This window comes from Thamnophis sirtalis, unplaced genomic scaffold, assembly GCF_051295495.1.
Source record: "Thamnophis sirtalis isolate CommonGarterSnake01/CBP01778 unplaced genomic scaffold, rThaSir2_p1.2 scaffold_4, whole genome shotgun sequence".
Taxonomy (NCBI): domain Eukaryota; kingdom Metazoa; phylum Chordata; class Lepidosauria; order Squamata; family Natricidae; genus Thamnophis; species Thamnophis sirtalis.
The window spans coordinates 71,976,797-71,994,771 of NW_028261384.1; the positions used below are offsets into that span (position 1 = coordinate 71,976,797).

At 38.5% G+C, this 17,975-nt stretch overlaps 1 protein-coding gene across 8 annotated transcripts in view; it reads left to right on the forward strand.

Moving 5' to 3' along the window:
* The window catches only part of SUGCT (succinyl-CoA:glutarate-CoA transferase), a 440,539-nt gene that overhangs the window by 247,678 nt on the left and 174,886 nt on the right, over positions 1-17,975 (forward strand). For 7 of the 8 annotated variants that reach the window (XM_087713118.1, XM_087713113.1, XM_087713114.1 and 4 more), the window contains exons 10-11: positions 13,040-13,111; positions 15,470-15,567. In XM_087713118.1, coding sequence (XP_087569244.1) covers positions 13,040-13,111; positions 15,470-15,567 — 170 coding nt within the window. Of the gene's footprint in view, positions 1-13,039; positions 13,112-15,469; positions 15,568-15,972; positions 17,234-17,975 lie in introns of those variants that run through there. The other variant, XM_087713117.1, reaches the window with a different exon arrangement.

Here is a 17,975-nt window from a genome sequence, read left to right on the forward strand (position 1 = left end):
TTGATTTGGTTTGCAATAAATTAAACGATTTTCACTGCAGATCTCCGTGAATTCAAGCCAACTCCCACATCCACTCCAACCGTATTTAGCAAATTTACTTGCGCTTCAATGTCTGAGAATGGATTACATCTTTACGCCAGATTGTAAACAGTAGAAAATATTGTGCAAGTACTGGATAAATATTTCTCAGTTGACTTATCCAGGGATTTGGTTAAAGCTTCCTGTTCCTATTGCTTACTGGTCTCCATGCAAATAAGGTGTGCTGGTGCTGCTGGCGGTGCTGGTGCTGCTGGCGGTGCTGGTGCTGCTGGCGGTGTTGGTGCTGCTGGCGGTGTTGGTGCTGCTGGCGGTGCTGGTGCTGCTGGCGGTGCTGGTGCTGGTGACTGTTTTGGATCAGCTGATTCCTCAACTCTTGTTTTTTTGGAGAAGAAAATGGTCATACTCTGTTGCCTCTTCTTCATTAGACTAAGTAATACTAACTGCTTGCGAAAGAAATAAAACAATATTGGACTCAATTGTGGTTGTAAGCTGAGGACTAGAGGTAACAGAAGGGACCTCTGCTTTCAACCAACAATGTGCAGTCTTTTCAGGAAGGATGAGAAACAGGAAAGATATAAACAAACAGGAAAGATATAGTCTTTCATCCAAGAAGATAGTTCAAGAATGAATGTCATATTCCCAGAGCAATACAGATTACCTGTTTCTGAAATGTAGTTCTCAGTTCCAAAAAACAGGAATATATGAATTAGGTTCAGTACTTAGGTCGGTCCAAGTAGCTATTCAGAAGTTAGTGGTTAGAAGCAATGGTAAAGCAAGATATGGAATTAAAACCAGAAATATTTTTTTGGCTATTTGAAAGGGAGTACAATATATATTTAATTTTACACATCTTTGCAGCTGCTGGAATTGTGTGTGACAAAACAGAGATATGAAAATGAATGTGCAGGAATAAATAAATTGACAATTAAAATCAAGAAGACTTTGAATACTTTTTCACATGGGATTTGTTTTTGCAATTGCTAAGAAACGGAAACAGAAATTAAAAATCCAAAAGTATGAATGAAAACACCAATTATGTAAGGAAAGGTCCCTAAAATGTATAAGGAAATATTACTCAAGAGAAAGACTCTTTTCAAAAGAGGAATGTTGGCCGTTGGTGCCACGCTTTTAAATGGGTCACCTCCAGTCCACTCACTGATTGGCTGGACTCCAGCCAATCAGTGAGCGGTAGGCTGGGCTAGCCTAGTTTAGTGCGGATGGGCAGGGGAGCGAGCGAGCTGCGACGGGATAGCAAGGGCGATCAAGCAACAGGGCCAGTGCCGGCATTCCCAAAAGTTACTTCTTGGTCCACTGGTCCTCACCGGCTCGCTGAATTTCACGAACCGGTTCGCCTGAACCGGTGCGGACTGGCAGAAACCCATCCACTGGTATATATGTATGTACACACACACACACACACACACACACACACACACACACACACACACACACGAACAAACACACACACACTTTCTCTTCGGTTTCCTGTAGAGTTTTATCCAATTCTTGTGGCTCCTTATAAAATCCATCTCTTTCTTTATCTTTTTTGTACCTCACCTGTATTTGTGTGTATGACCACCAATCTATATCTATTTCCTCATTCTTTAGTTCTTGCCTTGTTTTTAACCTCTCTTGCTTATCTAGTATACCTTCGTATCTTATTATTTTATTTATGTCCAATACATTCGGATAGATCAATGCTTCCATAGTGAATAACCAAATTGGGATTTTGTTGTAATGTTTTCTTTTGATTTTTTTGACCAAATTTGAAGTAAAGCATTTCTAATTTGATGTCTTTGGAAGTAACCATAGATTTTGTCTTTCCGATCCCAAATAAAGGTGTACCAACCCAATTCTAAATTATATCCTTCTATTGTTAGTATTCTCCTGTTTTTTTAGATTAATCCATTTCCTTATCCAGGTAAGAGCTGCTGCTTTATAGTAAAGGTCCCAATCAGGGAGTCCAAAACCTCCTTTTTTCCTACTGTCCTGTAGTAGTTTTAATTTAATTCGTGGTTTTTTTCCTAATCACATAAATCGTACTGTTAATTTAGTTAGATCTATGAAAAAAATTCCCTAGGTTGATTGGCACCACTTGAAATAGAAACAAAATTTTAGGTAGGACATTCATTTTGACTATAGCAATTCTTCCGATTAATGATATTTGCAGTTTCCTCCAATTTTCCAAATCTTTTTTAATTTTCGGAATCATTTTCTCATAATTATCTTCCTTAATTGTTGAACATTTTCTTGTCAGCCAAATTCCTAAACATTTTACCATTTTTATTGTCTGCATTCCCATAATTTTCTTTAATTCTTGCTCTTGTTTTTTGATGAGATTTTTCATAATAATCTTTATTTTATTCTTGTTGATTTAAGTCCCTACTCTACCGAATTCCCCTATTTTTTGGATTAATTTAGTTCCTTTCTAACGGCTCCTCTAGTATAAATACCATGTCATCTGCAAATGCCTGCATTTTGTGTTCCTCATTTTTTTATTTTTAGTACCTTTATTTCTTGATTATTTCTAATTTCTATTAACAGGACCTCAAGTGTTAGTGTAAATAATAAGTGTGAAAGTGGACATCCTTGTCTCATTCCTTTCCAAATTTTAAATTCTTATGTGGTGTCCCCATTTATTATTACTTTTGCTGTCTGGGCCGAATATGTTGTTTCTATCATCTTTATAAAATTATCTCCAAATCTCATCTTTTTTAATTGTATACTAATGAACTGCCAATTAAAATTGTCAATTAAAAAGCAATTAAATTGCTTTTTGGGCATCTAGAAAGACCAATGCTGCCTGTTTCCCTGGGTTCTCTTCGTAGTATTCTAGTGTGTTCATAATTACTCTCATATTGTTTTTTAACTGACGTTTTGGCAAAAAAACATTTTGATCTGTGTGAATAATTTTGTTTAATATTTTATATTCATTCTGCCATTATTGATGTGAAAATTTTATAGTCTGAATTTAGTAATGAAATTGGTCTATAATTTTTTATTTGTTGATGGTCCGAATCCTCTTTGAGTATCAGCATTATATACGCTTCCCTCCATGATTTTGGTATTTTTACTTCTGTCAGTGCTTCATTAAATAAATCTAAGATCACTGTTTCTATTGGCTCTTGTGTGTTTTTATTAAATTCTACATGCATAATGTCTGGGCTTGGTGTTTTATTATTCTTTTGTCTCCTCAGTACTTCTATTAATTCCGTCATTGTGATTTCCCTATTTAGCATTTCTCTCTTCCTCAATTTCCTGTAAATTCTTTTTGTTTAGGTACTGTTATTATCCTGCAATATGTTTTCTTTGCTATATAGTTTTTCAAAGAAGTTCTATTCTATATATTTTTTCCCTCCTTCCGATATTGCATATTTCCTTTTTCATCCTGTAGCTGGTGTATTTTTTTATTTTTATTTTTACAGTTTGTGCGCGAACCATCTCTCTGGTTTATTCGCTTTTTCAAAGAAATTTTGTTTTGCAAATTTAATTTTTTGGGCCATTTCTTCTTGTGCCATCAGATTCAATTTGTGTTTTACCAGTTCTTTCTTTTCCTTTATTTTTTATTTATTATGAGTCTTTTTGCAAATCCATTTCCAATTTTTTAAGTTTTTTCTCTAGTATTTCTTATTTTTGTCTCTTTTCCTTATTTTTCCTTGCCGAGTATGCTGTTGTCAATCCCCTAATAAAAGCTTTTGTAGTGTCTCATAAATTTTGTAGCAATGTCTCTTTTTTCTTATTTACTTTGTAAAAAAATTTCAATTCTTTTTCTATTATTTTTGTATATTCTTTTAATATTTATCTTTCAATATTCTTTGGTTCATTGTCCATCTCTTTTTCTTTTTCTTTTTTTGTCTTTTCCATGTTTTTTATATGGCTGTGATCTTTCCATGTGTTTGTCATTATTTCAATCTCTTCTGTATCTCTTCTCAAGCCCTGGGTCATCCAGACCATATCTATCCTTGATCATGATTTGTTTGGGTTGGAATAAAATGTGTATTGTTTTTTTCCTATGTTTCTTTCTCGCCATACGTCTTGTAGACTCAGTTCCTGCACCATTTCAAAAAAGGTAATTGGTAGTGTTCTTTTTTTTCTTATTTCTTTAACTACACTTGTAGTTGCCATTGATGTCTGTTATTGCGTTGAAATCACAGATTAAACATATATTCTCATATTCTATTTCTGTTAATTTTTGGTGGACTTTCTTGTAAAATTCTTTTTGGTTTTTGTTTAGTGAATAAATCGCTGTGAGAAGAATTTTTCTTTGTTCTGTTTCTATTTCTATCATCAAGATACTCCGCTCTTTGTCTGAGTAGATTTTTTTTTGCATTTATCCAATCTTTAATGTATATTGCATTTCTCCTTTTTTGTGTGTGTTAGTGTTGTGAACAGTTTCCCAAATTTCGGATATTCTAATGGTTTCTTATATTGACTTTCGATATGTACCGCTTGAAGGCACAAAATGTCCATATTCATTTTTTGTAGTCTAGTCAGAATTTGTCTTCTTTTCTCCGGTGAATTTAGTTCATTTATATTCAATAAGAATAATTTAATTTCTTGTTCCATTGTGTTATTTGTATACTGCCTGTCAGGCGTGCCTCCTTCAATAACCAAGAAAGAAAACTCCCAATTCCATTTTTGTAGAGATAAAGATACTTTTACTGGTTATGAAAAGAAAGCAACAAAAGGAAAGCAAGATCTGAGCCAAAAGGGCGAAAACATGTACATATCAAACTTTTACCCAGCACCCTCCCCACAATTACCCCATCCCAATGACCAATCTGCAACTCCCTAAGGTGTCATGTGGGGGTACATCTTAAAATAGCCTCATCCTGTTGGTATGCAGAGACAGTTGACCTTGACCAAGTCCAAACACAAGCTATCAGCATGTGCAGAAGATGGTGAGAACTAAATTCCCTCTTGATAACTCCCTCAGCACCAGAAATTCCCCATCCCAAATACCATATTTTTTGGACTATAAGATGCACCTTTTTTCCTCAAAAAAGAGGCTGAAAATCTGGGTGCATCTTATACATCGAATACAGCATTTTTTGCCTCCTGAAGCCTTGACCCCTTCACTAAAATGGTTGTGCATACCCTAATGAAGGCTTTCAGAGAGCTCCTGGGGGCTGGGGAGGGCGGAAAAATGCAAAAAATGGCCCATTTTTGCCCCCCAGCTCCCCCAGCACTCTATAAGCCTCCATGCATACCGTATGTATGCAATTTTTTTGACAAAAAACATGCCTGTTTTCATGGGAAATGGGCCTTTCTTTTGCTCATTTTTGTCCCCCAGGATCACTCTGCAAGCCCCCCCCTCAAGGCTATTCATGCCTTTTATTTGAAAAAAAGGGCCCATTTTCACCAAAAACAGGCATTTTTTCAGAAGTTTGCAGAGTGTAAAAAGTTTTTTTTCCTTTCGGAAAGCTCTTTAACTGATGAGAATTACATTGATCAAGTGCTGTTCCAGCAGAAACAAAGTCTTAAGGTTTGTCAGTGATTTCCTTCTCCAGCACATGGATAAATACACCTGGAAACATCTACCTACCTACTCTCTCTCTCTCCCCCTACCTATCTATTGTACTTCTCTCTCTCTATTTCTGTCTATCCCTCTACCTATCTACCTACACAACTCTCTCCCTACCTACTGTAGTTCTCTATCTATTTCTATCTTTCTATCCCTTTATCTACCTACCTACCTACCTACCTACCTACCTACCTACCCTCTCTACTACCTACCTATTGTATTTCTCTTTCTTTCTATCCCTCTATCTACTTACCCACTTTTTTAAAAAAATGCCTCTTCAAAACCTTGGTGCGTCTTACACTCTGAAAAATACGGTATCTCAAGCCCCTTCCCTCCCTGTTTTTATGGCAGCCAATAACTAGGCAGCAAAGTAGAGGCTGACATTCGGCACTTACTCAACCTGGGATGGGGAAAATGTTTCCAGGCCACCAAATATTGGATTCATCCCCTATGTTTCCTGGAATCCAAAATTTCTTTAACTTCAAAATTTTGTTCTCCTTCAATTAGGAGGGGGATAGGGGGTGAGGTTTGTGGTGAACCGATAGAAGATGTATGTTATGACTTTAGTAAGTTTAAATGAAACACAGGATGGATTCTCCTAAGAGTTTTTCAATTGCACTGATCAATTGGATTCACAATTTTGACAATGGGGAAAGGACCCATATATTTCAGACCCAGTTTCTTCAATTTCTGGGTAGTTTGAAGGAACTTGGTGGACAAAAATACTTTATCTCCAACTTGGTACTCTTTTGGCTTTATCCTTTTTTATCAGCTTGTTTTTTGTGCACTTGGTGAGCGACATCTAAGGCCTTGTGAGTCATAGGCCAGAAATGTTGAAACTGATCATTCCATTTGGACAAAGACAAATTTTGTGGTTTCTTCTGAGGTAATTCAGGAATGGGTACAAAATCCTGGCCAAACACTACTTTAAAAGGGGTCATTCCAGTACTGCTATGTACTGAATTGTAAGCCACCTCTGCATGGGGCAAGAGGTCAGCTCAATTACTTGCTGATAATTGACATAGCACCTAAAATACTGCTCTAGAACTGAGTTAGCCCTTTCACAAGCCCCATTAGTCTGTGGATCATGGGTGGAGCTTAACTCCTGGAGGGAGCCAATTAACTTTAGGAATTCTTTCCAAAAGAGAGAGGTGAATTGGACCCCCCTATCTGAAATAATGCATTTAGAAACCCCATGCAACCTATACACATGTAAAATAAACAGTTTAGCCAGTGTCTTTGCTGATGGGATCTTGGAACAGGGTACAAAATGCACTTGCTTGGAGAACAAATATGTGATAACCAAGATGACAGTATTTCCCAGGCTTTCTGGTAGCTCAGCAATAAAATCCATTGATATCTCCTTCCATGGTGCACTAGGTCGGGCAACACTCTGAGGTAGTCCTTGAGGTTTCCATGGTAGTCTCTGCTGCTGCACAAATAGGATAGCTAGCTATGTAGGATTCTACGTCTTTTTTCAAGGAAGGCCACCAAAACTGCCTTTTAACCAAATGCAAGGTTTTCACAAAACCAAAATGCCCCGCCATTCTTAAGTCATGAGCTTGTTGAAGGCTGGCAGGAACATACAGCTTTACTCCTACCCAGGCAAGGCCATCCTGCATAGTGCACTCCTTGGAGTGCCGCTTGAACCAGCCATCAGGTGCGAGGCCTTCCTTCAGTTTTTCCATCAGATCAGTGGGCACCTCCAAATCCACTTTTCCCTGGTTCTTGGGGACCATGAGGGCTATTTAGCTGAGATGACTGGATGAATCACCATTGATTTGGTACTGTTGTACTGGGGAAGCTTGGACAATAGATCAGCCATAAAGTTTGCCCCTCCCCCCCCCAGGGATGTATTTTTGTGTAAACTGAAATCAGTTAAAATGGTGTACCCAACAAACTTATTTTAGTGACAATTTTCATTTTTTTTAACGCTTCAAGGTTTTTATAATCAATCCACACCTCAAATGGATGTTTAACCCCCTCAAGGAAATGCCGCCAGATTAGCAAGGCCCACCAGATGGCAAAAGCTTCCTTTCCCCATATTGCCCATCTTCTTTTCATTTCTGTTAGTTTTTCGGAGGTGTAGGCGCAAGGTTGCAGGTTTACATCATTTGGAGCAACACTGCCCTCAAGGCAGTGCATTTGCTTGGATCACAAAGGGTGGTCCATGTCAGGGTGCTTTAACACTGGTTCAGCTGCAAACTGGTTCATTTCAACTTCTCAAAAGCTGCTTGACATTCCATAGTCCAATTCAGAGGTTTACCAGGCCTAGGTCTCCTTTTGATTTTATAAGATTCTTTTTTTTTTAATTAAATGTTTTTTAATTTTAGTTTAAAACGGGTACCGCATCTTTCTTAATATATCAATCAATTACAGATAAGTTTTGGTACATCTCCTCCACAGTCAACTAACATAACTCATATTAACTCAAGCATTATTATATATCCATTTTCATTTAACTGTGATTATTATTTAGAAATATTGGTAGGAGTAATAATCTTGAACAAAAATCAAAAAAAAAAAGAAAAAAGAAAAAAGGACAAATAGAAAATAAAAATTAAAATAAAAGATAGTAAATAATACAAAAAAAGACAAAAACGACAATCAGGAAAACAAAACAAAACACAAGTGTCTACTATGAAAAAAGAAGAAGTATATCAACTGGTTACAACATGTTTTGGTGCTTCTCTTCCGTTAATTCATATTAATTCAAATATCTTAACTCGAATATTTACCATATCAACATCATTATACCTTCAGTTTTAATTATTATGGTTATTTAAACATCCTTCATCCTTAGCTATGCTAAAGAATTAGTCCATAACACATGCTGGCAATTCATTTACTTATTTGTAAAATCCTCTATTATCATCAAATCCTCATATCCTATTTTAGCTAAACATCCATAATATTCAATTATATCATATATCATAACATTTTCCCAGTATTGATTAACATTTGATTGTATGTATTTTATTTGGTTTTTTAATAGTGATAGTTATTGTAGTTAATACTCTTTATGTATAGTCTAAAGGTGTTTTCTCATATCCAATTGTTAGTTATCATATCAATTCCACATTATATACATTACTATCAATATCAATTATTATTCAGCTATATCTGTTACAAGAAAAAGCAATTAGGTTTAACTAGTTTTCAATTGTATTCATCAATCTATCAGCCAGTTCCAAATTATATATATTGCTATCCATATCAGTCATTATTCAGCTATATCTATTACAAATTGAAGTAATCCGATTTAGCTACTTTTAAGTTGTATTTTCCCATCTGTCAGCCTGTGTCCCTCCAACAACGAGATTTCCTCAGTCCAATAGCCATTCGTTGGATAAGTTTACCAAATGTTTCCATAAGCAAATCCAAACAAAAATATTTCGGCACCTGTGGATTCTGAATGTCGGTGATGAAATAATAATGTTGTCCTAGGCTTATAAAATTTCCCAAATTAACTTTAATTCTCAAGGGTGGATTTTCCATTCCTCCTGCACTCTGTCTCTTTAAATGAGTCGTCTTTATAGCTCCCCCGCTCCTCTCTTCCTCTGAGATAGACCAGACACCATTTCTCACATTTTCCATTTGTGTTTCAGGAACATTTAAGCATTCAACGATCTCAGTTTTAGCTTCATATTTTATAATCAGTTGATCCAGTTTTCTTTCCAGTTTTTGGTAAGAATCGAAAAGTCCTCTACACGCAGAAAAAAGAGCCTGAAATGAAATCTTAGAGGTATTTTGGGACGCCATGATGTGTCGTAGTTAAAAATTAGAAGCTCTCTTTTTTTTCCCCACCGGCTTCGAAGCACTTTTTTTTAGTCTCTTACAGGCTGTCAATCTTATCTAGTTGTAAACAGAACTAGGTAGTAAAGTAATAAAAATGTCGAATCGTGACGAGCTAATTAGTAGGAGATAAGTTTTACGATCCACTTAGGGAGATTCAGAGGGGGGAGGATGTCGCAGAGTTTCTTGAAGCATTTAAGAAGTAAAGTAACCACCAGTCATAAATCCATTAGAATAAGCCAATTCGCCGCTAAATCTTTCTGTTCTTTGGTTTCAATTAGCTTAATTTTTTAACACGAACAGTCTCTCTTGGATAATAAAATCAGCTTACCAGATGACATCACTTCTTCCATTCTTAGGGGCAGCCTGCAGTTTCAGTTAGCACGCAGCTAATCCAAAAAGGAATTGGCACGAGGAGTTAATACCCCCCCCAGAGATTTGCGGGTATCTCTGAGGTCCTGGGCCTCTCCCCACCTTCACTGTCGTCTCCGAGACAGCTAGAGTTCAAAGAACCCGTCCAAAAATCCTTCGGTATAGAGGAATTTCAGGAGTAGCCTGAAACTCCATCTTCTCACTGCTAAGCCCCGCCTTCTTCCCGATTTTATAAGATTCTTAATGGGCAGTGCAATGCTAGCGAATGAAGGAATGAATTGGCAGTAAAAGTTTGAGAACCCCGAAAAACTTCATTAGCTGCTTGCAGTTGCGAGGAGCTGCCTATTGAGTAACAGCCTGGACTTTCTCTGGGTTCATTTGATACCCTCGTGAAAGATACAGTACCCCAAATAGTCAATTTTCTCCTAGTGAAATTCACACTTAGACAATTTGGCATAAAGTTCAGCGGCTCAGAGTTTCTTCAGGACTGAGTGCACCTATTTCTCCTGTTCCTCATGTGTTTTTATGTAGGCAAGGATGTTATCAAGGTAAACTAACATCACCTTGTACTGGTGTTCATGCAACACCTCATTAATCAATTGCATGAAAACAGATGGTACCCCCTATAGTCTGAATGGGAGTACTCTAAATTGGAAACATCCCAAAGGGCAGTTAAAAGCAGTCTTCCATTCATCTCCCTCTTTTATTCTGACTCAGTTGTAGGCCTCTCTTAAATCTAATTTGGTGAAAAATTTTCCCTTGCCCAAGTGAGCTAATATGTCCTTCATAAGGGGCAAAGAGTACACGTTTTCAACGCAAATGGAATTGAGGTTATTGTAGTTCACGCATAAGCGAAAAAAATCCATCTTTTTTCTCTTTGAACAAGACTGGCGTGGTTAGCTAGGGCCTAGCATGTTGTATGAACCCCCTCTTTAAATTCTTATCAATGAAATTGCATAATTCCTTTATCTTGCATGGGGTCATAGAGTAAATCTGTGGCTTAGGGAGCTTCTCCCCTGGGAGAATTTTTATGCTGCAATCTCTGGCATCATGGGGAGGGAGCTTGTCAGAAGCCCTTTTGCTAAAAACCTCCTTGAGATTCCAATATTCCTTTGGAATTCTTTCCTCTCCCTCAAGTTTTTCACGTGTAACAGCTGCTAAGTCAGTTACAGCTTTGGCTAGGTGGGAAGTCTTTCCCTCCACCTCTGGCGGTTTTGTTGACTCGATACATAACTACCCCTTCCGACAGTTCACGTGAGGGTTCCATTTCCACAGCCAAGGTAATCCCAATATAAGGGACCAATCCATCCCGGGTGCAACAATGAAACTCAAAGTTTCTTGGTGCTCTCCCATCCACATTTCTACTGGTTCAGTTACAAAGTAGCAACACCCCTCCCCCCAGCCAAAAGGCAAAAGGAAATGGGTATTTCATAGTCTTAAACCCATTTTTTCCACCACCTCTGGACTAATTACACATCAAGTACAGACAGAATCTAACAGGGCCAGCATCTTCCCCTGGGCTCCAGTTGAGGGTACTTTTATTTCTACTGGGATGGTCATGGGGCCTGATTGGGGACTTACCAGGTGGTCATCACTGGAGTCGGTTTCACTTTCTCCTGAAAGAGGGGAGGGTTCTGCTTCCTCCTGGCTTGGAGGAAGGGCATCAGCAACTTCCACACCCTTCAGGGCGGTTTCAAGGCATCTCCCTGGCTGCTGGTTGGGTTTCTTCTCTCCAGCTGCAGCTGGTTTTGGGCCAATCTTAGAATAGCAGTGGGCAGCCTGATGCCCCTCCTTCCCACATCGGAAATAGACAGTTGATTGGGACTTGGTTGCCAAACCCCACTTTCCTGCTCTTGGAGCCTCTTTCAGCAAAGGGGGGGATTTTGGTTCTGCTGCTGCCTCCATGGTATTGATTTTTTGCTAGGTCAATTTCCACATTAGCTGCCAGTTCATACCATCGTTGCAGGTCACCAGGGGGAGGGGGCTGTTCACACAACTCTGGTATACATCGTCATTCAGGCTGTCCATGTAGCTTTCCATCAAAGCTTCCTTGGACCACCTCTGCATATGCACAGATAGCTCACGGAACACCTGTATATACTCAGCCACAGACCACCTCCCCTGGGTTAAGGTTTTCATCCTGGTTCTTGCCTTCCAATTTGCGAGGGGGTCATCAAAGCATTTCCCTGGGGCTGCCATAAACACATTGTGATCTCTCAGCAAGTGGGAATCAACATTATGGAAAGTGACCATCCAGACAGCTGCTTTGCTCTCCAATGCCATAGTGACAGCTCTCACTTTGGCATCCTCCGATGCGAAATCTTCTACATATTGCTGCATGTAATTCCAAACCTGAACTAAAAAACCCCCAGTTGTTTGGGATCTCCTCCATACTTCACTCCAAGAGGAGGACTCTTTGGATGTTGATACTTGCGTGACCCCACTTCCTCCCTTTGGAGGGGCTCGAATGGCTGCTGCTGCTGCTGCTGCTGGGGCACCTCCATCTTGACCAGCTCCGATGGCTGCCCCCAGGGCTGTCTCAGGGTTAGACAGGTCATCTGCTCATCCCTTCACCTGCTCAGCTAATCCAGTCTCCTTTTCAGCAAAGATTTCGTGGAAACAGCGCTTTTTCCAAGCTTCCTGAAGAAGGTCTAGAACGTGGGTCATCATGAGATCCTCTGCACATCAGAACAAACTAGACACAAGGACAGTTTTTCCTCCCATGCTATCATGCTGCTAAACAACTAATTCCCACAACACTGTCAAATCTAAAAAAGCAATGTTACCATCATTATTTTCATTTTCCCTATTACCTATCTCCTGATCTTCTTATGACTATAACTTATGCACCAGAAACAAATTCCTTGTGTGTCTAATCACAATTGGCCACTGTAGTCTAATTATCAAGTGATGAATATGCACATGTGGACCATCTTTTAGTGACTCTAAATTTCAGTGCATTTATATATCTGCATAATTTGTAGCACTGTTGAAAATATCTAAAATTGAAGTAGCATACTGTTACTGACATAAAATAAAAACATTGTTTAATTTGTTTTGTTGATAGGAACTGAACCAAAAAAAGTTATTTAAATAATTGATATATAGTTGGAGGAATTGTTTGTAATGATTTCAGAAAAAAGTAGACGAGAACATAAAATTTCATTCACACTTTGTATTCAGTTTTTATAAATATTGATTTTCCTGCAAAAACATGAAACTGCATATGTAAGTAATTGATGGTTCAGGCAAGATAAAATTAATGTAGAGTTTGTGTGTTGATTATGATTTGATCTGTCTGTTTTCTAGGCTTTCAAAACACAAGATGGATACATTGTAGTAGGAGCAGGAAATAATCAACAGTTTGCTACTGTTTGCAAGGTATGATATTCAGAAAAAAAATAACTTACTTAAATAAGCTGTTTCTTTGACTTACTAGCAATTAATGAGTAACTACTAGGAACTTTGGTGGTGCAGTGGTTAGAATGCAGTATTGCAAGCAAACTCCTCCCAAAGCCTAAAGTTCAATCCTGATAGAGCTCAAGGTTGACTCAACCTTTGATCCTTTCAAGATCCGTAAAATGAGGACCCAGATCCTTGGAGGCTGACATTGTAAACTACCCTGACAGACCTATAAAGCACTATAGGGTGGTATACACTGTTCCCTCTAAGGTGCGCAGCTGCGCATGAAGCAAGAAAACCCCGCACATCAGTTTCTAACTGCCGCACAGGGGCCTCATAAAATCTAGGGTTAGCACAGGCGCAGGGATGGTGGCAGGAGCTTACGCGGCGCAGCTGGTCTCCTAGGACCTCCTAGGTGCCGGCTGTGCCGCTCATTACTGTCAGTCACTCCGTGTTCAGCAAAGCAAATGTGGGGAAGTCCTTTGCAGGCGGCTAGAACTGGCCGCCTGCAAAGGACATCCCCAGACTTATTTTGATGAGCACGGAGCGACTGACGGTAATTTGTGCCGGCCGTGGCCGCTCAAACTAGCGTCAGTCACCCCCGTGTTCAGCAAAGCAAGCCCGGGGAGGTCCTTTGTGGGCAGCCAAACCTAGCCGCTTGTGCCCGGTGCTACGGCTGAAATAAACCCCCAAAGCCCCTGCCGCCACCAGAATATCTGCTGCCTCCTCCTCCTCCAACAGCACTGCCGGATTTGCCACCCGACGCTGCGGCTGAGGTGAAGCCGCCAAAGCTCCCGCCAGCACCCCTGCCCAGCTGAGGTGTTCCGAGCAGAGAGGGAGGCACCACCGCCACTGCCATGGGCAGGGGCGCCAGCGGGAGCTTTGGCGGCTTCACCTCAGCTGCAGTGCTGGGCAGCAAATGTGGTGATGCTGTTGGAGGAGGAGGAGGCAGCGGCAGCAGTTATTCTAGTGGTGGCGGGGGCTCATTGGCATCTTCAGCGGCAGCCCTGCCCCCAGTGAAAAAACCGAAGAGGGAGCAGATCCACACAGATGACGTCGCCACAACATGACTGCAGGAGGAATTTTGGGAGTTGAAGTCCATAAGTCTTAAAGCTGTCAGGTTTGAAGACCCCTGGGGTTTTTTTCCCTAAAGGGTTATGGGTGCAAGGATCTTGTAACTTGACAGCTTTAAGACTTGCATGCTTCAATGCCAGAGTTTCTGAGCCAACATGGCTGGAGGAGGAATTCTGGGAGTTAAAGTTCACAAGTCTTAAAGCTGTCAGGTTTGAAGACCCCTGGGATTTTTTTTCTAAAGGGTTAGGGGTGCAAGGATCTTGTAACAACAGCTTTAAGACTTGCATGCTTCAAATGCCAGACTTTCTGAGCCAATATTTTAGTTGCTAAGCAGGAGCGTTGTTAAGTGATACTGATATTATATAACACTTTTAATTAAGCGGGTACCTTGAATAAACATAACTTTGAGTTTCAAATAAGACTGATTTCGTTGTTGTCATCTGTGAAAAAAATTCAGGTGCTCAGGGATGAAAATGTGCCACTCAAACACTATACTTTTCTGCTCACACTGAAAAAAAATTAGAGGGAACATTGGTGGTATATAAGTCTAAGTGCTATTATATTAGTTCCAAAAGTGAAATAGGTCATATATAGTTTTAAAAAGTACTGTAGTGTGAAGAAATTATGTTCACATGAAAATATAATAGTGGTTGTAATTGTATCTTTTAGGAGTAATGTTTACCTGGAAATCTACCTAAATCCCAACACTTGAAGGACAAGATAACTGATTTCAGTTTAATAGGATTATTCTGTCATCCTAAGTGAAACTCTTAATTCATTATTTTAACCTATGATTTGCATTTTTTTTCTTGTTACAAATTATGAAAGCAGTTGACCTAAGTATCTAAATGGCAAATTGGCTACGTGTACCAATACCATTTTTCAATTCTTCAGAAACTTGGTCTTTTGTTCCACTTCAACTGTAGTCCAAAGAAGTTGGTATTGCTTAAACCTTTACCAGAATAAAAACATAGTAAATCAAAATTATCAACACAGTGGCAAATATAATTAATATTGTTATATACAGATTTCTAAACACCTTTGATATATAGAAATGGTTTTGTAAATGTAGAGAGCAATGGCATGGGAGAAATTAAATGAATGAAATATAGAGATGATGTTTATAATAATCATACATATAAATATATTTTAAAGAGTGTGGTTTTATTTATTAAAATGTTCAATAAATCATACACTAGCATTAAAGCTTAGAACTTTCACTGGCATTATGTTCCTGAATGTATTTTAACTCATTTGATTTAGATTCTCAGTTTGCCTGAAATTATTCATGACCCCAAATACAAAAATAACCAGCAGCGAGTGGTAAATAGGAAAGAACTTATTGGAATATTGTCAGCCAGGTATGTCCGCAACATTTAATACATTTATTTGCAAATTTCATATGTTAATCATACTGAGCATTCTGCATGTATGTGTAATGTGTAAATGATTACTATCATGTAAAGAATATTTAAGCTTTTTTGGTATGGCTAGTATTAATGGCAGGGCAATGTGTACTAATAAAACTGTATAATAAAGGTTTCTTCAAAGTAATGTCACTAAATGAATCTTCTCTTGAGCATGTTTGCATATAGGCATAACAGGAAAAAATGATTAAAAATAGTAAAAGGAAGAAAGGAAACAATACCAACAAGAAACAAACAACAAATATTGGAGTGAATATGCATGTGTGTGCACACATGCATGTGCATGGACATGGACACACACAAACAATGCAGATAATACATAATTTTATCTGACTTTAGGTTGATGTTGCGGCGGGAATGGCTGGAAAATAGTGAACTCCACCAGGCTCCTTAAAATGAGCCAGTAACTGCTTGCTGGGAGACCCTATGGTGAAGAAAGGAGAGGCAGTTCATCAATTATGAGGATACTGCAATTTCCTCATTGATCCGAAGAAAGCTCCCCCAAATGGCAGCAGGGATGACAGCCATCTTGGTCTGTCACAAGCAGGGACAACCAGGACACTAAGATCTTGTGCTGGAGCAGTGCATGGACAGTGAAACTAGGTGCAATAACTTCCTACTTTTACCCCAAAGATTTAACCCAAGTTAAAAATTACAAAAAAAACAATCTCCAAATAGTAAGAAAATGGCAACTAGATTTATGGAGAAGGATTAAAGACTAAAAATCAAAGAGAAAGACTAAAGATTAAAGACTCAGATGCAAAAGAAATATTTAAAGGATGTTTTAAAACACAGGAAGCCTGGAAAAAGTCGAACAACATTGTGAAAAGTGATTATTGGCAGAAATTGCTTTTCTAAATTCTGTATTTAACCACACTAAATGGTTGACAGTCAGCTGTTTTGACTTTTATACTCTATTGAATGCTGGAATTGGGAGCAGAGGAGCCATCTACTGGAGGAAGAAGATTACTGCAACTTGGGAAATTTGAGTAAAAGTAATGAAAGGAGAGAAAGCAAGCAACACCTGGAAGGCTATTTGATCTTGACTTTATCTTAGTAGGTGATTTGGAGGCTTGGAAATATCTACTGAGCTATTTGAAGATTTTTAAAGCAATTGAACTATAAATATCAAAATTTTATTGAACTGTTTATTGAAAGGTGGATTTGAAATATTTGAGGAAACCTCAAGGGCCAAGCTGGATTTGATTCACCAACATCATTTGATAGATCATTCTACAAGGCAAAAGAAGAAAAGTGATGGAAAGCATGGGAGAGAAAAAGAAGAAAAGACAAATAAGAGTTATAATTTGGACAATTGGAAAGGTGTAAGTTGGAACTATAAAGACTGTAAAGTATATATTTATAGCTTTTAAGGACTAGAAAACTAGGGGATTTGGAGGAATAATTCTGGGATTGATAAATTTTATTAATAATTGCTTTTTTGGAGTTTTTTAGATATTGGAACACTGGAATATTAGAGAATATTGAGTAATTTTTATATATTAATTTGGTACAAAATGACCCAGCAGGAGACAATGAAGAAATGTTAATGATGGCTAAAAGTTTTTATGAAAGTATGACAAAGAATCATGAGACAATGATAGGATCGTCCAAGGATAAAGAAGTGTGTTTAGAAGATCCTCAACAACTTGTGAGAAAAGTAGAACAAAATATTCAGAAGAAATATGAGAAATCAGAAGGAGTGGTGGTGGAGATAAATTAAAATAAGCTACAAGAAAACAAAAACAATGGAAGGACAATAACGATAAATACTAAGAGTCGAATAGATAATTCCTTAAGAGCAATAGCAATAGCAGTAGACTTATATACCGCTTCATAGGCCTTTCAGGCCTCTCTAAGCGGTTTACAGAGAGTCAGCATATTGCCCCCAAAAATCTGGGTCCTCATTTTACCCACCTCGGAAGGATGGAAGGCTGAGTCAACCCTGAGCCGGTGAGATTTGAACCGCTGACCTGCTGATCTAGCAGTAGCCTGCAGTGCTGCTTTTAACCACTGCGCCACCTTGGCTCATAGAGCTTACAAGAGCTTACAATAGCACAGAGGAAAAGAGAAAGACTTCTCAAAAGTAATTGAAGGGTTATGGATGGACACCCAAATGATGCAGCAGAAGGAGATAAGGGATAAGGCAGAGGGAATATTCAGCCTGTGCAAAAATATTAGAAAGAAATATAGGATCCCAAAAGAGAAATATAAAAAAATCACCAAAAAGTCAATAAATGATGAAATTCTAAAAAGGCTGAGGGATGACAGATAGAGACATAATATCTTCTAATACTGTGATTGTATTAAAAATGAATAGTAAAGAATAGCAAGTATTGGGG